The following is a 22,315-nucleotide window of genomic DNA, read 5'->3' as shown; positions in this document are numbered from 1 at the left end:
GATCATTTAAGCATAAAAGAGTCCACCTTAATTGAATCCACTAACTTTTGGAGAATAATAGAGTCTAAATTATGAAATGTTATTAAAGGAAACAGGGCAATATAAAACGGCCACACAAAAAACTAATTTTGACTAGCTGAAGAAAAGAATTATTCTAAGATTGAGCCATAGTTTATTTATGGCAAGATTTGCTAAGGAATATAAGCTTTCAAAGGTCAGGTATTCCTTGTCTTGCTTTAATGAAAAAATCCAGCTAATTTGTAATCAGGGCATTAATTTTATGCCAATGTTCATGGTTAGAGTTTCTCAGAACAACAGGTCTCCTTAATTAAATTAAGCATTCTGCCTCCTTACATTTTGATTACATTATTCATTTGCTTTGCAGAACAAATGTAAAATCTCTAATTATCAGCATATGAATTAGTGAGGCTTTGCCACAGTACAGAAATCCAGATGAGGAACTAACTGAGGAAGGAAAAAGAAAAGGATGCTTAATTTCTCCTAAGATTTTTCTCAAGGTTTTGTAGAATTTTTTATATATTTCCCTTTCACTTAAAGATGTAACTACAGTGTTTTACACTTTAACTACAGTGTTTTACATCTTTAAGTGATGTAAAAAACTACAGTGTTTATCGTTTGAGAATGTTAGGATTTAAAATATGACTCAGTGATACGTAGATTTTACAGGCAGGCTACCAAGCGTGTAAGGTCAATAGCCATAGCAGTAACAAAAAAAATATCACTGGCTGAGCATTTACATAGTGCCAGCCTCTATCAAGAACTTTGTATTTAAATTCTCATTTAGTCCTCTCATGAATGTTCATCTTATCTACCTTTTCTTTTTCTACATAAATATTTATCCAAAATTTGTTATAGATTTTATTTATTATTGAGAACATATTTTTATTTTTGGGGGGGGTGGATGGTGTTTTCCAGATGTTCAGGAGGTCCGGGGTCTCCGTCCAGGTCAATTAGGCTGGTGGTTCAGTGTCAAAGCCCAGGACTACAGTGCATCTTGGACCACGTGGTGCGATGGATCACTCTAGTCACTCCTGAAGTACTCAGAGGGGCCCCCCGTGCTGCACCCTCCAGTGCTCAGAGGACCATGTTGTGCTGGAGAATGAACCAAGGTCAGTCATATAGAAGGCAAGTGACTTAACCCTGTACTATCTTTCCAGCTTTTGCCAATGACATACTTTTTTTTTGGACAACAGTTATTGCTTTATTCATTTTCATTGCTATAATATCATTATAAATTGGTATATTAATCCCTTATTTTGTTGATCGGCAGTCAAGTTGCTTCAGATATTTCTTTTTATTTATTTATTTATTATTATTTTTTAATTAGTGAGTCATGGTGAAAGTACAGTTACAGATTCACAACATGGAAAGTATCATGCTAAGTGAAATGGGCCAGAAAGAGAGAGACAGACATAGAAATATTGCTCTCATCTGTGGAGTATAAAATAACAGAGAAGGAGACTAATACCCAAGAATAGTAGTATATAATACCAGGAGGTTGGCTCCATAGCTTGGAATCTGGCCTCACACTCTGGGGAATATTGCCAATGACATTCTTAACACAATGTCCATTCATAGTATCAACCATGACTTATAAGTCCAAATTGAGTATTGCTTTATTTTCTTTGTACCAGCTATTTCCTCATAGGCTCTACCAAGAATGAGAATATATTTACTATCATGTATCTCGATTCTAGCACTTTATTGGTACCTAAAAATATTTGCTGAATAGAAAAAAGAACACTTTTCTGAGTTCATAGGAACCAATTCTTATTTTAAAACTCAGGAGGGTATGAAAACAAAGTTCATGCTTTGGGAGCAATTTAGCCTTCATCTCCCTCTCTTTAGAAAGCTCAGCTTGCTTTTTCTTGCTCATTTATATTATAGACTGAGATACCATCATTTCTCTGAGTTGAACTTCTCGTGCATTAGTTTCTTGAAAACAGTTGTGAAGTCTGCATTCTTGAAAATACTGTATTGTTCAGATGTCAGTGGACACTGTTTTCAACCAGCTGTTAGTTAGCTTAATTGGAAACTGCTCTCATCTTGGGAGAACTGGGTTATGCAAGGTGACTTCACGATGAGCAATGCTAACATGAAAGCACTCAAAGGAAGTCAAATAGGAAAGTTGGAGAAGTATTTTAGTTAGGAGATAAAAGAAATGAAATGAGGGATGTTGACAAGTTAGAATGCAGTTATTGGATTTCCTTTGTTACTTTCACATTAAGTTAAAATATTACAGCTGGTTTAAGAAAAGGAAGCTCTGGATTTCATGCCAAAACAACCAAAAATTCTTTAAAAAATCTCTAATTATGGTGCTAATGAGAAAATGTGATGATAGGGACAACATTGTTTCAGTGATCAAAGATTATTATTTTCCAATACTAAACCTTTTTTCTATCTAGAAATTACTAAAGCTGAAACACTTATTTTTTTATTTACTCATTATTTGCTGACACAGTTCATGATATGAAAGACAAAATTGGGTAAATAGAGGCCTTGGTTGCTTGCAAATTAGCAGAGAAAAAATAAGAATAGACAACTATCTCTTATAAAGAATAATTAAATTGATTGGTGGGGAGAAAAAAATGCTGTAAGACCTTAAGGAGAAGGAAGTGATCTATTTTTTTAAAGAAATTTTATCTGTGAATTAATATTCCAACAAGTGGATCTGAGGGTCTTTAATGATGTTATTGCTGTGGGAAGGCCATTTGAGACTGGGAGAATAAAAGGAATTAAAAAGATGCAAATGGGGCCAGAGCAATAGCACAGCAGGTAGGGCGTTTGCCTTGCACGCGGCCTACCCGGGTTCAATCCCTGGCATCCCATATGGTCCCCCAAGCACCTCCAGGAGTGATTCCTGAGTGCAAAGCCAGGAGTAACCCCTGAGCATCGCTGGGTGTGACCCAAAAAGCAAAAAAAAAGAAAAAAGATGCATAGCACAGTAGCACTGTCATCCCATTGTTCATTGATTTGCTCAAGGGGGCACCAGTAACGTCTCCTTTGTGAGATTTGTTACTGTTTTTGGCATATTGAACACGCCATGGGTAGCCTGTCGGGTTCTGCCATGTGGGCGGGATACTCTCGGTAGCTTGCCATGCTCTGAGAGGGATGGAGGAATCAAACCCTGGTTGGCCAAGTGCAAGGCAAATGCCCTACCTGCTGTGCTATCACTCCAGTCTAATGAAAAAGATAGAGCTGATAAAATAAAACATAAAAGCTAAAATGTATCTATATTGCTTAGCATTAATGGGCAATCTTTGGGAATTGAGGTTAGAAGGCAAGTTTTAAGATTGGTGAATGAACTTTAGTGATCTAAAAGTGAGTCTATATTTTGTTTATGAAATAGACAATTACTAAAGATAATTTATTAAACATAAGATGCTCCTTTCAATTAATTATGCATTCTGGTTATCCACCATTAATGAGTGAGGATTCCATTTCCCTTCTGACAGAGGGAAAATTTTAAGAAGGAAGAAGCTCTTTGGGGGGACTGGGATTTTCTCAACTCAGACTTTCTTGGTCTGATAAATCTTCCTGGATACTCATTATCCTAGGTTGCTGTATGTTTCCACTGTAGGATCTGGAACCAAATCACCCATGCAAGACACAGAAATTTGATGTGCTGTACATTAAAAAGACATTTGTCGTTGGCATAGAAGTCTGTGTTTTCTGATAGCAATCATTAAGCAGTAACATACTGACCTGTTAATTTAGAAGTCAGAATAAAATCTAAGAGGTTTTGCAGTTCTTGACAGACTAGAATATTTAAGTTATCTTGTTATTACTACTAATGTTATTTTCGTGTTTTAGGAGGAGGATAGAGGATACACCTGGCTGTGCCTCAGGGACTATATGGGTTACTCAGGGTTGAATCTGGGGTGACTGTGTGCAAGGCAAGTGCCCTACCAGCTGTACCATCACTCCAGTCCAACTAGGATTTTTATTTTTTTATAGTTGAGCCACTGTGAGATGCATAATTACAAAGTTATTCATGATTTTGTTTCAGTTATACAATGTTACAACACCTGTCCCTTCACCAGTATACATTTCCCACCATCAATATTTCCAGTTTCCCTCCTGTCACCTGTCCCCATCTCCCTAGCCTGCCTCTATGGCAGATACTCCTCTCTCTCTCTCTCTTTCTCTCTCTCTCTCTCTCTCTCTCTCTCTATCTCTCTCTCCTTGTAGGAATTACATGATTTATTTTTTTCTCAACATAAAAAGACTTACCCAGTATATGTCAAACGTTTTCATCTAAAAACAAAAATCCAAAATTAGAAGCAATCAAGCTTCTACTTGGGGATTAATGAATTGCAATTCAGGATACACTGTTTTAGATAAGCACTTAATGTGCCGCAAGAAATGGTAAAATTTGGAAACTTTTATGAGAATAAAATAGAGGAAGATGAGGTAAGTGGTTCAAGACAAGAGTGAATTCACTTTAATAAGCTTAAACTGTCCTTGGCTATCCATAATTAATTACTGATTCTTTCCTTTGGCAAAAGCCCTCTGATTGGTCCTTGTTATCAGTGTGTCCACTCTCTTAAACAACAACCTGTGAAGCAGTTGCTATTTGGCTCACCCGAAGGCTTCTTGCCCAGAAAATGGTATTTCTACCATGAGATCGCTGACCCTATCTTAAAGTGTAGTCATTTTTATGCTGCAGTTGACACCAGAGAAACAATCAGACTGTCTGGTAATTAAGAAGGCATTTATTTGGGAATAGGAATCATGATTTGGGTGCACTACCACATAGCAGCCCCAAGGTGTCAGATCATAGGAGAGTTTTAATAAATCATTGGAGGGAACGAATGTGAGCTCAGGTCAGTTGTGAAGCTTTTAAAATTGGCTTTTAAATTCATTTGCCGGTCCATGGTTAGTGGACAGGGACTCTCCAGACAGAAGGCTGTAGGACAGAGTCTGCAGGAATAGTTAGGCAGAAGCTGGCTCCTGATTTTTTGTAGTCACTGAATGAAGAAGTAAGCCTGCTTAAGTTTCACCTAAAAGTCTCAACGTGATAGTTTAGAGATAATATGAAGTCTGTCTTAGGGAAGAGCCTGGCAAGCTCTCCGTGGTGTATTTGATATCCCAAATACAGTAACAAATAATAGGTCTCATTCCCCTGACCCTGAAAAGAGCCTTCAATTGTTGGGAAAAACGAGTAAGGAGAGGCTGCTCAAATCTCAGGGCTGGGACAAATGGAGACGTTACTGGATCCCTCTGGTGACCCTCCCCACCGGGCCCAATGAAGAAGAGCTCTCCTATTGCCCCCACCCCCAGCCTGGGTCTGGGGCTCTGACACTCCCCAGCCCAGCCTCGCTGTTCTTAGTCACCTCTTGGCGCCCTCCTGACCCCCGCCTCTACCCCAGGTTGTTGGAAGCATGGCCTCACTTTAGGGGGGCATGGTCTAAAAGGGGGCACGGCCTCCTTCTGGAGTGGCCACAGTTATTTCTCCCACTCCATGCGTTGAGCTTTGATCACAATCAGTATAACCTATTCCTCTGAAGAATACCCTGGTCAACTTAGTCTCTATATGCTAATAGTCAACTAGCCTAGCCTAACCTAATTTCACAAAAACTGTCAGTGGACACATCAAGCTGCACAAAAAGTCCTTTGTAAAGAGACCATAGCCCCACATCTTCAACTGAGGCTCTTCAGAAGCTAAGGAAGTGCGCCTGACATTAAAGCCCATAACAACATGAAAAAACAGCGAAAATCCCCACCGCCAGAAGACATGGAAGAGAGGATCTCAGAAACCTCAACTGGGACTTCCCAGAAATACAACCTCCTCTCAGGTAAAGGATTCAGAGAGGGAATCGTAAAGATGGTTGATCAACTTAAAGCAACTATGGAATGAACATCCAATAAGTTAAGGGAGGATATGGATGCAGCTTTAGAACAGTCCACCAAGATACTTAAAAGAACTCCTAACAGAATTTAAGGGGACATAACTAGCACCACGATAGTAGTTGGAGACTTCAACACTGCCTTATCACCTCTGGACAGGTTGACAAGAACAACACTCAGCAAGAAAACAATGGCTCTAAAGGAAGAAATGGAAGAGACAGGGCTAATAGACCTATACAGGGCTAATAAAACCCGAAAAGAAAGAATACACATTCTTTTCCAGTGCACATGGAATGTTTTCCAAAATAGACCATGTTCTGGGCCACAAATTATACCTTAATAGAATTGGGAAGATAGAAATTGTATCAACTCTCTTTTCAGACCATGATGCACTGAAGATGGAAGTTAATCACACACAGACTCGGAGAACCAAATCAAACACTTGGAAATTAAACAACTCACTATTGAACAATGAGTGGGTCACGAAGGAAATCAAGGAAGAAATCAAAAAATACCTGGAAACAAATGAGAATGAAGACACAAGCCACCAGAACCTATGGGACACAGCTAAAGCTGTGTTAAGGGGAAAAATAATAGCTCTGCAAGCATTCCTCAGGAAAGAAGAAAGGGCCCACATAGATAGCTTGACTTCACAGCTCAAGATCTAGAAGAGGACCAGCAAAAGGAACCCAAACCATATCGAAGGAAAGAAATAATAAAACTTAGAACAGAAATTAATGTCATGGAAACCCAAAAATCAATCCGAAAGATCAGTGAAACAAAGAGATGTTACTGGAGCCCTTGCAAGTAAATCGATGAACAATGGGATAACAGTGATATAGTGACAATGATGAAGTCTGTCTCAAGCAGATAACACACTGCAAAAACACACAATGAAATATTATCCTGATAAGAAGATCAGACAAGGAGATTTATTAAAACGGTGTTTCTCCACTCAAGGCCTCTTTATGCTCAAGAAATTCATACAAAGCCCTTGTATATAAAATAGATAGGCAAATAAAACATTTACTGACAATAAATAATATATCATAAAACAAAATTTTCCAAGATCTCAAATTCAGTTACTTAAATCCACAGTTTAAGAAGGAATTAAAAAATAAAACAACTACAAACCAGTATTTTGGAATATAAATGCAAAGTTTCTCAACAAAATTTCAGTGATCCAAATTTAGCAATACATTAGAAGGATTATGCATCACATCTTAGTAGGTAAATCCTACTAGAGGGGTGAAAGCATTACTCAGTATATACAAACCAATTAATGTAATATACCACATAAACAAAAGAAATGCAAAAATATCTTATGATCATAAACAGATACAGAGAAAAAGAAAGCAAGTGAAAAGATTCAATATCCACTTGTGACAAAAAGAACAAAGTATAGATGGGGACTGAAGAGATAGCATAGTGATGGGACACTTGCCTTACATGTGGCCCATGGATTTGATCTTTGGCACCCTGTATGGTTCCTTGAGCCTCACCATATTTGACCTCTATACCCAAAGCCAAGAATAAGAACTGAACCCCACCAACTTGACCCAAATCCAAGACTAAAACTTAATAACAACAAAATGAAGACAGAAGGAAATTGAACATAGAATTGACCTTATGTGATAAACCAACACCTAACAAACACCACAGTCAATGGAGAAAAATGGAAATTTTTTTCTTTATAACCAGGCTCAAAGAAGGAATTTCTGTATGAGATAGATATATAAATAGATAGAGAGACAGAGAGAGAGGGAGAAAGCGAGAGAGAGGGGGGGGAGAGAGGAGGGCGAGGGAGGGAAGGAGAGGGAGAAAGGATGGAGGGAGGGAGAAAGGAAAGGAGGGGAAGAGAGGGAATTTGCTTGCCACTGAGGAAGGCAGGATGTAGGGGTGGCAGGAGAGAAACTGGGGATATTGGTGGTGCGAAATGTACAATGGGTGTTGGAACATTTTATGACTGAAATCCAATCATGAACAACTTTGTAACTGTGTATCTCAAAGTGATTTAAAAATTCTGTTCTTACCACTATTATTTAATATAGTATTATAAGTTCTGGGCTGGAGTGATAGCACAGTGGGTAGGGCATTTGCCTTGCATGCAGCTGATTCGGGTTCGATTCCTCCATCCCTCTCATAGAGCCTGGCAAGCTACTGAGAGTATCTCACCCACATGGCAGAGCCTGGCAAGCTACTTGTGGCGTATTCAATATGCCAAAAACAGTAACAAGTCTCACAATGGAGACATTACTGGTGCTCGCTTGAGCAAATCGATGAACAACGGGATGGCAGTGATGCCAGTGATTGTAATTTCTAATCAGAGCAATTAAGCAAGAAAAAGAAATAAAAGGGATCCAGATTGAGAAACAAGTCCAAACTTTCAATATTTGCAGGTAATATGAAAACATTCATATAAAACCTTGAAAAATACTCTAAAGAACTAAGCACTGTAGCACTGTTGTCCCTTTGTTCATCAATTTGCTTGAGCAGACACCAGTAACATCTCCATTATGAGACTTGTTACTGTTTTTGGCATACGAATACACCATGGGGAGCTTGCCAAGATCTCTGAGAGGGACGGAGGAATCGAACCTGGGTCGGCATCGTGCAAGGCAAACACCCTACCCACTGTGCTATTGCTCCAGTCAGAAAAAAAATGCAGTAAAGTGACAGGCCAAAATAATATGCAAATATCTGTTACAAAACTAGAAAAGAAAGAAAGAAAAAAAATCCATGAAAAGTGCATAGCAATGAACTAAGTACTTGGGAATAAAGATAACAAAGGAAGTAAAAAAGACATACATTAAAAACTGTAAGTCATCTAAAATAAATAGAATATAACAGTAAATGGGAAAATATTATGTTTTTAGATAAAAAGAAATAACATTTTATAGTTGCCATGATCATAAACAATATACAGGTTCAATGTCATCCTTATCAAAATAACATCAAGGGCATATTTTTCCCTCCTTAGCTTACTTCTCCTTTGCTATTGTAATGGCATGGCCAGGGTCACCTCTTCTCCTCTTGTTGTGCTCACACATTGGAGTGTGGTGATCACCTAGGTTCATACATCTGGTGTGGCTCTTGCTTGTACACTTAGCCATGGTTCGTGCCAGTGCTTGAACAGTTTAGTTGTGGTGCTTTCACACATCTGGCTGCTACTTCTGAAATGATGTGGTCTATTCAGTGCGGGGAGTTGGGTGAGGTGGAGGGGAACAAGGGGCAGGGGCAGCAGCCCAGATCACAGAGCTAATGGATCATGCTCTGTGCATGCAGGTGGCAAGACATGCGTTAAATTTATAACCTGAAGTTTGAAAAGCACATGTTCTTTGGTACTCAATCATATCCCAATTCCTCTCCCCAACGTAATTTGTCAGGAAAGCAGAAAAAAATACCCCCAAGTAGCCTGTGCAATCTTAAAGAAAAGAAGAATGGAGAAATCGCACTTCCTGACTTCAAACTATAGTATAAGTTTGGAGTAATCTAAATGGCATAGTATTGGAATAAACATGCGTATGCACATCAGTGGACAAAAATTGAAAACCTAAACCAAATGTATATCTTTGAACAGTTAATTTATGCTAAAGAAGCCAAGCACACAAATTAAAGAAAGTCCCTTCAATAAATGGTACTGGGAAAATGAATAGTCAGATGCCTGAGAATAAAACTGGATTCTTCTTCCACATCGTGCACAAAAATGAAATAAAAATGGATTAATTGAAGATTTGGATGTTAGAACCAAAACCATAAAATACCAGGAACAACATAAGAAAATATTCTTCACAGTGTTGGGTTTAAGTGATGTCTTTGGGAAATTCAGTTTTTATGGAAAGTGAAACAAGGACTAATATTCAAATTACACAAAGAACTAACAAAAACAAAACAACAAAAATTAGGCATAAGAACTAAATAGACAATTTAACAGGCACATGGAAAAATACTCCCATTTATTATAAGCGAAATATGAATCAAAACAATGAGCTATCTCACTCCGTGGTAATGGACCATATCAAAAAGACCAGAAATCAGTGCTGGTGGTGGTATGGAGAAAAAGGAACTCTCCCATATTGTTGATGGGAATACAAAATTATTCAGGCTCTATGGAAATGGCATGGGAATTTATCAAAATATTAAAAATAGATATATAATATTATACAGAAAATTATCCATAAATTTCCACTCAGATATCTCTGAATAACACAAAAACAGTAATTCAAAAAAGTAGATGCATACTTATGTTCAATGCTGCTCTATTTTCAATAGCAAAAAATGGAGATAACCTAAGTGCCTAATGACAAGTGAAGAGGGCCTGATGCCAGGAAGGCATACACTCAAAAGAACTACACAAAGGAACTACACATTTCCACATTCCCACATCCCTTTCCCACATTCAACACCTACATAGGAGGCAACAAAATCGTCCTAAAGAACTTAGACACCAATTTGATTTTTAGAGTACTACTTAACTATAAGAAAAGATGAAATCATACAATTGATTGAGACATGGATAAAACAAAAGGGTATCATTCTAAGTGATGTCTGTCAGTGGGAAAGGAAAAATACAGAATGATCTCTCAACTGGCATATAAAGAAACATGGTAAAGGAGTAAAAGTGGGCAATGGCAACAGCTCTTGCCCACAGAACTGAGTTTGCCAAGGATCACAGGAGCATGGGAGGGGACCTTGAGATAGTGGTGGAGGGTATGGTGTTGGTACAGGTATACTTTAAACTCTATTGCTAACAGTATTTTAAATCACGTGCCTAAATTAAAACTGAAGAAAAGAAGATGCTGATTGGGATATCTCTTCTCATGAAACCTCTCAACATGCATTCCTTTGTTTTCTTAAGATTATTTATTTATTTATTTATTTCCTCTTCCTTTTCCTGGATAACAGCCAGATTTCTGCTAAACTCACTCTTTTGAGGAAGGATGGGGGATGGCGCCAGTTCTACCATAATCATGGCCTACCTTGTCCATGTAATTTTGCTTATGCTGCATCTTTTGTCTGGAGATCTACTTTTGTCATATTTCCTTCTTTTTAATGGCCATTAAATCCCACATAGGAACCCTCTCTTCCACACACACAATGTGCCTAACTGGCTTATTAATTATTTTGAAGTAAAAAAGTGGTTGAGTATTAATTGACTCTTAACCATTCTTTCTCCTAAAAGCAGGGATAGTCTCTACTCTGTTCCCATTGAAACAGTAATTAAGCCTCTTTAGCAACTGTCACAGTCACTGTCACTCTCATCCAGTTGTTCATCTATTTGCTTGAGCAGGCACCAGTAACATCTCCATTGTGAGACTTGTTATTACTGTTTTTGGCATAGGGAATACATCATGGGGAGCTTGCCAGGCTCTGCCATGTGGGCGGGATTCTCTCGGTAGCTTGCGGGCTCTCAGAGAGGGACTGAGGAATCGAGCCCGGGAGGGCCTCATGCAAGGCAAATGAGCTGCCATGCTATTGCTCCAGTCCAGTCTAGTCCAATCTCTTTAAAGCAACCGCATGATACAATGCAACGATGTGTCCTGCTGTTAAGTAGCAAAGTATTACTGACTTTTCTTTTCAGAGCCCAGGAGACCCTTAGTCATACTGCCATACTGTCAGTATGACCCTTAGTCATACTGTCAATTTGTGGCCAATCATACTGCTGCTCAATGCAGGGACCAAGGATAAGATGCTGCTTTGGCCATGCAGTGCTGGGCACCTCCAGGCCTTCCCCGTGATCCTGGAAACTGAACCTAGGCCAAGTGCTAGACACATGCCCTAACTGCCACAGCATCTCCTGAACCTTCAAAAATTTGTTTTTAAATGAAATTTTTATGACTTGTTATAAGTAAATCTTTTATATATATGTCCATATACCCAGGATCACATAAAAATTTCTCAGGTGAAAAGGAATTTCAAGTGGAAAATGTAAAGAAGCCCCACTCTAGATGATGAGGAGATTAGGGACCCAAATGGAGAGAACCAGTACTAAGAACTGCTGTGCGCTGAGTAACAAACTGTCTCCAAATTTATCAGTCTACAAATTAATTATGTTCATAGATGCTGTAGTTCTGGAACTGGGATTAGACCAAGCAAGAATGACCAGCCCTATCTCATAATCCTGGCGCTTCAGCGATGAGTATAAAACTCTGGGGTGGTTCAAAACTGGGGAGCTGAAATCATCGTAAGGCTCTTTAATCACCTAGCTAGTGTCTGCTGGGAAGAGGGAAGACCAGGACTGCCACCCAGAACACCCACAGGTGAACCCCACAACACTGCAGCCTTAGTAATGCATGAGGCACATGGTGGCTCATGACTCCAAACATAAATGTTGAGCTAATATAGAACTGGAACCTTGCATCATATCTTGGGCATTAAACTACATCCTACCATCACAACCTTTTGGCAAAAGCACACTAAACCTGCCCAGATTCAAAATTAAAGGGGCTCAGATATTCATTCCAAAAATATTCCAAAATGTAGAGGCTGTATTGAAAATCAGCATACCATCTTTAGTTCTAAAGTTTCCAGACCACAGGAGATGAAATGTACGGGAACTTATACAAACTGCTGATTAACCTATTAAATATTTGTGTTTCTCCTTTCTTTTCTTTTTTTTTAAATTTAATTAATTAATTTATTTATTTTGCTTTTTGGGTCACACCCAGCAATGCTCAGGGGTTACTCCTGGCTTTGTACTCAGGAATTACTCCTGGCAGTGCTTGGGGGACCATATGGGATGCCGAGGATCGAACCTGGGTTGGCTGCATGCAAGCAAACGCCCTACCCGCTGTGCTATCGCTCTGGCCCCTGCGTTTCTCCTTTCTTAAAGCCGTTAACCACAGTATGGCAGAATCTCCTGCCACAGTACCAGACTGTCTTCACCAGGGCCTCTCAAAGGTGAACAGGTTGAGTCTCCCTCCCCACCCCAAGCAGAGCCCCAGCAGCCAAAAACCTCCAGAACCCAGCCACAGCCATGATCAAGGCCACTCTCCACATGCTCGGACAAGCCTCACCTATGAAGGAACCAGCAGAGGAACTCAGGTATGTGGGACCTGTGGCTGAGGTCTCCAAGCCTACTCAGATCAGGACTGGGCCTCCTCCACCCAGATCCCCAGTTTTCCAGTAGCTTGGCAGTCATACCCACAACTGCCCCCAGCGTCATGTGATCTCATCAATGACCAAGATCCAGAGACTATAAAACAAAGCTCCCGGAAGAGAGTGATGCAGAATCTCACACAGCAGATCCTGGCAAGCTACCCGTGGCATATTTGATATGCCAAAAACAGTAACAATAATGGGCCTCATTCCTCTGACCCCGAATACGAAAGAGATGAATGGAGATGTTACTGGCACCCACTCAAGCAAATTGATGAGCAATGGGACGACAATGATACAGTGATACACTGATACTAGGTATGGAGATTAAGTCCTGTTAAAAAAATAAAGTTAAGCTTGCTGCTCTCAGTCACCTCTCCGCGCTGCCCTGACCCCCTCCTCTTGCCCAGAGGCCCCACACAAGCTAAGGAAGAGCGTCTGAGAGTAAGACTCTAACTACATGAAGAAACCGTGAAAATCCCCACCACCAGGAGAGTTGGAAGAGGGGATCTCGAAACCTAAACAGGGACTACCCAGAAATACAACCCGATCAAAAAATGGAGTGATGAAATGAACAGAAACTTTCCCAAAGAAGAAATCTGAATGGCTGAGAGGCACACGAGAAAAATGCTTTACGTCACTAATCATTAGGGAGATGTAGATCAAAACAACAATGAGATATCATCTCACACCACAGAGACTGGCCCACATCCCAAAAAACAAAAGCAACCGGCATTGGCATGGATGTGGTGAGAAAGGGACTCTCCTTCACTGCTAGTGGGAATGCCAACTCATTCAGCCCTTTTGGAAAACAATATGGACGATTCTAACAAAACTAGAAATTGAGCTCCCATTTGACCCAGCAATACCACTCCTGGAAATATACCCCGGAGAGGCAAAAATGTATAGTGGAAATGACATCTGCATTTCTATGTTCATTGCAGCACTATTTACAATAGCCAAAATCTGGAAAAAACCAGAATGCCCCAAAACAGATAACTGGTTAAAGAAACTTTGGTACATCTACACAATGGAATACTATGCAGCTGTTAGAAAAGATGAAGTCATGAAATTTACCTATAAGTGGATCAACATGGAGAGTGTCATGTTGAGCGAAATGAGTGAGAAAGAAAGAGACAGACATAGAAAGATCGCACTCATATGTGGAATATAAAGTAGCAGAATGAGACACTAACACCCAAGAGTAGTAGAGATTAGAACCAGGAGGTCTGCCCCACAGATTGGAAACTGGCCTTACATGCTGGGGTAAAGGCAGCAGAGACAGAGAAGGGAACACCTAGTAGAAAATATTGGGAGGACCAATTCGGGTTGAAAGCCGCGTACCAAAAGTGGACTATAGACCAAACATTATGGCCACTCAATACCTCTATTGCAAACTACAACATGCAACAGGAGAGAGAACAAAAGGGAATGCCCTGCCACAGAGGCAGGGTGGGGTGGTGGGGGTTGGGGTCGGGGTGGTGGAAGGGATACTGGGAACATTGGTGGAGGAAAATGGGCACTGGTGGAGGGGTATAAACCAAATACAAACACGAAAGTTCCTAAGTTTGTAACTGTACCCCACAGTGATTTACTAATAAATTTTTTTTAAAAAAATTAAAAAAGTAAAGTTAAATAAAATCATAAATGTGGGGCCCTTATGGCACAGGACTAGTGTCCTTATAAAGGCAGACAGTCAAGAGCTCTTTCTGCCTACATGGAAAGGAGATTTAGTCCTCACTGTACATAGGCAGAGGTTGGCACCTTGAGGAGAGAGCTCTCTGTAGAGTATGGTCACAATGACACCTTGAGAAGAACTTCTACCCAGAACCCTGAGAATATAAATTTCTATATTACTAAAGATACTAGGTCTAACAAATTTTGTTATGAAACACAAGTAAACAAGTACCCTACACTTCCTCCTTGTTCAATGTAATAAGTGGAGGCTAAACAAATAGATAGGGATTGATGGAGTCTGGAGATACAGCTCAGTAGAATGCCTGCCTTAAAGCCAATGAGGCTGTAAATTCAATCCCAAATACCAACCCATATATCCCAGAGTGCTCTTGGTTGCCCTACTGTTTGGGATCCTTGGTGGACACCAGTACAAAGTGTGTGCTCTCTGTCACACCACAACTAAGGGTGCAGACCCTAGCAAGCACTGCAACTACAGGCGTGCAAATACCACAACCAAGTGTGCAAGTACTGCACCAAGTATCTGACCTCTGATCACCCAAGAAGCAGCCACAGAAGGAGTAGAAATAAGGGATGGCAGGGAGACAGGTATTGAAAAAACGCATCATTGAATGCAGAACCCGGATTGTACTCAGTAATTTTATAATGACAGGCATTCTTTTTTTAGGAGGATAAAAGGATATCATGACCCTTACAGACAAAGTTTTCAGGTCATTTATTCTCACTAGTCATTCAAATCAAACATCAAAAATTTCTTTGCATAATCTTATCTTTACAGATGTATTAGCACTGTAGCACTGTTTTCCCGTTGTTCATCGATTTGCTCGAGCGGGCACCAGTAACCTCACCATTGTGAGGCTTGTCACTGTTTTTGGCATATTGAATACACCAAGGGGAGCTTGCCAGGCTCTGCTGGTAGTTTGCTGGGCTCTCTGAGAGGGAGAAAATATTATAAAATAAATTAAATACAGATGTATTATTTCCTGTTAATGACTCTTCATTTCTCACTCTCTCCAATCTTCCAATAACTAACCCTCTAGTATCTAATTTTGTCAATTTAACTATTTAGATATTTCATCAGACTGGAGTGATAGCACAGCGGGTAGGGCATTTGCCTTGCACACAGCTGACCCAGGTTCGATTCTTCTGTCCCTCTCAGAGAGCCCAGCAAACTACCGAGAGTATCCTGCCCACACGGCAGAGCCTGGCAAGCTACCCTTGGTGTATTCGATATGTCAAAAACAGTAACAACAAGTCTCATGATGGAGACATTACTGGTACTCGCTTAAGCAAATTGATGAACAATGGAACGACAGTGCTATAGTCCTACATATATTTCATATAACTGAAATAATGAATTGCTTCTTTGTTTTATTTCACTGCTTATGTTTATAAAATAACCATTCTGATAGGTATATGTATTCCTTGGAAGAATATCCATATCATTAGTGTTTTTGTTGTTGTTAAGTTGTTCGGGGCTGGAGCGATAGCACAGTTGTAGAGCGTTTGCAGAGCCTGGCAAGCTACCTGTGGTGTATTCGATATGCCCAAGACAGTAACAACAAGTTTCATAATGGAGACATTACTGGTACCCGGTTGAGCAAATTGATGAGCAATGGGGTGACAGTGACAGTGACAGTAAGTTGTTCAAGTTTCTGATGCAGTCTAAAGATTAATCTCTAATAAGAGGTATGATTTGCAAAGTCTTTTCCCCCAACAAAACAAACAAACATAGGTTGCTGTTTGTTTTGTTGACTGTATACATTTAGGTGTTGGATTTTATTTCTGTTGCTTTTACTTTTGAAGTTATATCCATGAGATCACTGCCAAAATCAATGTGGTAAAGTGTTTTCCTAGGTTTTCATGGTTTTGTGTCCAGAGATAATGCCTGGTGGAGCTTGGATATACATATACAGTATCCAGGATCAAACCAGGTATTCATGTGCAATGCAGAGATACTTTACCCATTGTACTAACTCTACAGTTCCTTTGTGGGTGATTTTTGCAGTGTCTAATAAATATTTGATTTTATTCTTTTACACATAGATATTTACCTTTTCCAGTACAGTTCATTGAGGCAATTCTTTTTGTCTTTATATTTTCTCTGTACTCATATTGAAGATGTGTATTTCTGGACTGGTTTTCTCTATTGCTTACATACCCATCTTTGGGGAAGACCTTAAGAAGTGCTTAGAGGACCAACAAGGCCAGATGTTTCAATATTTAGACCTGACAATAAGATGCTTCTTAGACTCCCCAACCAACAGCACTGGGGCTACCAGGGTTCCGGGTTGTTGGTGTTTGGGGGACCATGCAGTGCCAAGGACAAAATTCAGGGCTTTACTTGAAAGGCGTGTGTTTCAGTTTTTAAAAGTTATTTCCCAATATCCTGTTTTGATTACTGTATCTGTGTGTGTGTGTGTGTGTGTGTGTGTGTGTGTGTTCGCCACACCCTGTGGTGTTCAGGACTTACTCCTGATCCCACACAAGAATCACTCTTACCAGTGGGAGACATATTAGTTGCTGGAAATTGAAACCAGGTCAGCTCTGTGCAAGGCAAATGCCCTAACTCTCTGGCCCTATAATATATTTTGAAAGGAGGAAGTTCAATGCTTTTGATTTTGTCCTTGTTTCTCAGAAAATAAGGAAATAGTCCAGGTTGTAGGCTTATTTTGTTTCACAAAAAATATATAGATTTTTTTTGTGTTTTATACAAAAACACACAAGATTTAACATATCTTGTGGTGTTCCTGATCTGCTGATGTTAAAAAGAATGAAAAAATGTGCGTGTTTGTGCATGTGTGTGTGTATGTGTGTGTGTGTGTAAAATAATAAAACTGGAGAATGAACTATCTAGCTTTGTAGATGAAAGGGATCCTAAGATGGAAGGAGAAATTGGAAGGCCCTGGTTGGGATGAGTCCAAGGATCATCAAGGATTCCATTCTGGCCGGAGCAGCATGAGTGAGGAAGAAAACGGAAGGAAATGAGGTCAGTGGGTTAGCCAAGAGCCCATCTTGTGTGGCTTTGGATTTCATTCTAATTGTGATGGGAATCCATGAGACGGTTCAAAGCTTTGGAGTGACATAATCTTACAGCATAGAGAATTGCTTTATGAACTATTTCCTTTTCATAAAGTCCTTGGGGATTGGCTGAAAATTAGTGATTCTCCAGAAACTTGAACTTTCTAGAGGTTACTTCTTCTTCTACACCAGGCCCTGGACTGGTAGCTAGAGTTCTGGAAAAGTGAGCTCAGATTTGCACATTCCTTTTTGAGAAAACTTGGCTAAGCCAGTCTTTCCGCCTTAACAATACTATACACTCATGAACTCAAGAAAACATCATGAGTAAAGATAAAAGAGGGCAGAACACGTACGGGATTCTCTGATTCTCTAAGGTCTCCAGTATGAATAGAGTATAAATAAATTTCATATGCAGGAAGACTTTGGATCTCTTCCACATATTAAAAAAATCATTGGGGCCGGAATGATAGCACAGTGGGTAGGGCATTTGCCTTGTACTCGGCCGACCTGGGTTTGATCCCTGGCATCCGATATGGTCCCCCAAGCAAAGCCAGGAGTAACCCCTGAGCATCGCTGGGTGTGACTCAAAAAGAAAAAAATCATTAACCTTCCTGTGGAACATTTTTTAAAGATTTAATGATTTTATAGGCCAAAATAGAAGTCAACACAACATTGTGCAAAGCAAATATCCCTTTGCTTTGTTTTATTCAAAGGCACTTTTGATGACCCCAAGAGTAGCTTATTTAAAATGTTTTCAGATTTTTAGGATTCATTTTTTAGTTCCTTACTGGGTTGACATATAAAAATAATTTTGAATAAGAAAATTATTGGGTAGAACAGGGAAAGCCATTTTCATCCCAAAGTATAAGTGAGGAGAACTGAAGAGAATGGTATATTTGTGCCTCATTTCTGGAAAGGCTACATTTGGGTTTTGCAATTTGTTGTTGCTATTGTTTTAAGTCACACCCAGTGGCATTTATTGGCAAGGGCTGGTATGCTACTAGGGGTGTGAGCTAAATATCTTAGATAAACTCTCTAATTTGACATGGATTGCATGAGCTTGATCTCATATTGGATGGGTCAAGAAAATACAGCTACACCTTCTTATTTCAGAAATATGCATTAGGCCTTTAGCTAGAGGTATATTTCAGTCTTTTTTTCACATTGAGATAATTAGGCCTTCCAAGCCCTGAAGACAAATATTCTAAATAGGATTCTGTGTTTAAAAAAAATCAAATTAGAGTCTAAGTTCTTTAGCATTATGTTATTGCCTCTTTTAAAGGATGTATGAAGGGGGGTATAGTTCCTTTGAGTGTATGCCTTCCTGGTATTAGGCACTATTCTCCCCCTCCCTCATGAAATACAAACCGAAAAAAATTATTATTTTAAATTAACAACAATCATTGAGGTGGAATCTTAAATTTCCTTGATCCATGATATTTTACAATGATTTCCTGCTATTTTTTGTCATCTAGAAATCAGAACTCATAAAACACACCCCAGGGGTTCTGGGTTGGTTAAGCCTTTCTTAGTTGTATTGGGGTTCAGGGTAATTCACCCCAAATGTGCCAGCATGGCATGTTTATTAGTTTGAATTAAAGCTGCTTGAGAAATAACTGATATGTTAATAATCTCCAGGTCCTATATAAATAAACTCTGCTAAATTCCTCGCTTAGTGTCTATTTAAAAAAAATAATATATTGTGCTATAAATTGCTCACATATTTATTGTCCCTTTGTCTGAAAAGCATGTAAATCTTATTCATTGGTCATTCCACAGGTTCATGCTCATAAGACCTCTGTAATTATACATTTTATACAATTAATTGTTTTCTTTTCTTACTCTGACTTGAGTCAATTTCATTCTTTTATCAGTCAAAATACTTGAGAGAAGGTTATCTTCCCCTCCCCCACACCACTTGTGATATCATAATTAGGATTATGCATAAATGTCTATGCTTATGACTGCATAGGATAAGCCTAATTTAAACTCTAACATTTTTGGTTCCTTCAGTTTAAGAAGTTGGTGTCTGATACTTGCATTTAGCTGTCTTCCCATATTCTATTTTTTCCTTCTCTTCCTTTTTATTTTGTGTACCAAGCTCCACTCACTTCTTTACATTCTAACCCATGTTATATGACATCCAATTATGGCTGGCAGCTAATGTGTATCTTGTAAAATAACCAAGTAGGACTGATGGAGAGAGTACATATGGAAAAGCAGGTTGGTATTTTTCACTTATAAAAGCAAATCACCAGTCAATATGTAGCACAGAATGGATATTCAATTACCTTGTTGATTACAGAGCTCTGTTTTGTGTTCTTCATTCTTTTCTTGTGTATTGTAATCTATATGTGGACACATATAGATTATGTCTATATGTGTCTATATGTGTCTATATGTGTCTATCCATATCTGCATTTGGATGCTTAGTCAATTTTTATGTGTGCTTTTCTAAGGAATCACCTTGGTCACAGAGAGGACAGAGCCAGAACAGAAGAGAGAGAAGTCAGTATTGAGCAGAAAGAATTTGATGATATCACTAATATTCAGGGTTGGAATGCTGCAAATAACTGAGATAATTCTGCACACATCAGCCCACCATAACTGACCAATTTATCTATTACTTTATTTACTTCCTACAAAAAATCTACCTACATATATTGAAATATGCAAATATTTATATTATATATTTTATATATTCATGAACTGGAGTGATAGCAGAGCGGGTAGGGTGTTTGCCTTGCACGTGACCGACCCAGACTTGATTCCTTCATCCCTCTCGGAGAGCCCGGCAAGCTACCCCGAGAGTATCCCACCCGCATGGTAGAGCCTGGCAAGCTACCCGTGGCATATTTGATATGCCCAAAATAGTAACAAGTCTCACAGTGGAGACGTTACTGGTGCCCACTTGAGCAAATTGATGGACAACGGGATGACAGTGCGGTGCAGTGCTATTGCTATTTTATATTTTCATACGATATATTACATATTTATAATACATATAATTACATTATGTAAATATATAATATATTCCATGTAGTCCATATATTTATATGGTATATCTCAAATATATATATTGATTTCTTTGATGCTTCTTACAGCTAAAGAATTTCTAATCAGATTTTCTTAAGTGAAATAGCATGATGGGTGTATTTCTCATAAAAAATAAACTAAGAAATTGATCTCTAACTCCGATATCAGTTTAAGAGAGTATGTCTCAAGCAGACCATGTTAGTAAAGGGTGAGAAAGCTGAGCTTTGAGGGACCTCACAGAGATCTCCTTACCTCATCTGCCCTCTATCCTCTAGTTCAGTTTTCATCTTGTGAAATCACTTCAAGTATTAATGGTAATGAACTTTTTTTTCCACAGTGTACTTGTAAAGACTTAACAGTGCGCTTTTGTAATGTAAAGTCTATTTTCTTATGAAAGTTTCATATTGCATATTTCATATTTTTCTAGTGTGACCTATATGACTAGTAATTTTATGTCCAGGTGCAAATCATCAATATTTTAGAATAAAAATGTTAACAGGAGAGAATAATTTTGGATATTGGATACCTATTCTTCACAAACACTGTACTGTTACAATGACAATTCCAAGTCACATTTTATTTTTAAGATGGAATTAATATTAAAAGTAGATATTGTTTCAAAATGTCCTGCAAAGGAAGGAAAGGAATCATTATCATACCAGATGCTTCCCATCTCCAGTGGGAATATGCAAAAGGTTTTTATGAGCCAGGCTCCACAAGCACACAGGATAGGAAGCGCAGAGCATTGTGTTCAAATAAAAGCAGAAGAAGAATGTTGGCCTCAGGAACACTAGAATTAGACTACAGGCCAAGAGCCAAGACTCTGTTCCTATTAGATATCATGAAACCCATAAGTGAGCAACCTCAATTTTCTAAAAATAAGACAAAAAAGTTTTTCAGAACAAGAAATGATGAGGAGTATCAGGACTTCTCTTTAATTGTTTAAATACATTACATCATGAAGTTATGTGTCCACAGCTAAATACAGACATATGGTGGGGGGGAAAGCTAACTCATTTCTGGTGTTACTGCTACCAGCTTTTTAGAATATAATGTGAATATTGACGTTTGCTTTGAAAGATCCTTATAGTATATAGAGTAGCCATAATAATAGAATATATAAAATAAAGGGAATATGACATTTTTTCTTGAAAACACACGATTTGCTTTTTCACTGTCCATTTCATTCATACGCATAAAATTTGAAAACAAAAATACAAAGATTATCTTCCTTTCAGGAAAGTAAACTTTGGGAAATCCACAGCATCATCTCTCTGGTCATTGCCGTTTGCTCAGGGCTAACATTGTAGTAGCACTGCACTGTAGCACTATTGTCGCATTGTTCATCAATTTGCTTGAGTAAGCACCAGTAATGTCTCATTGTGAGACTTGTTACTTTTTTTGGCATATCGAATATGCCGTGGGTAGCTTGCCAGGCTATGCTGTTGGGCGGGATACACTTGGTAGCTTGCCAGGCTCTCCGAGAGGGATGGAGGGATCGAACCCAGGTCAGCCACATGCAAGGTAAATGCCCTACCCACTGTGGTATTACTCCAGCCACATTGGAGTAATTTCATAAATATTTATTGAATTA

General features: G+C 39.0%; 1 protein-coding gene across 1 annotated transcript in view; it reads left to right on the top strand.

Annotated features, from left to right (window-relative positions):
* Window positions 1–4,386: 4,386 nt before the first annotated feature.
* Window positions 4,387–22,315, top strand: part of TSPAN8 (tetraspanin 8) — a 59,142-nt gene continuing 41,213 nt past the window's right edge. The window contains exon 1 of the mRNA XM_055118414.1: window positions 4,387–4,434. Coding sequence (XP_054974389.1) covers window positions 4,387–4,434 — 48 coding nt within the window. The remainder of the gene's footprint in view (window positions 4,435–22,315) is intronic.

Source organism: Sorex araneus, chromosome 10 (genome assembly GCF_027595985.1).
Source record: "Sorex araneus isolate mSorAra2 chromosome 10, mSorAra2.pri, whole genome shotgun sequence".
Classification (NCBI taxonomy): Eukaryota; Metazoa; Chordata; class Mammalia; order Eulipotyphla; family Soricidae; genus Sorex; species Sorex araneus.
The sequence above is the reverse complement of the archived record's forward strand: the minus strand, read 5'-3'. Positions and strand labels throughout refer to the sequence as shown.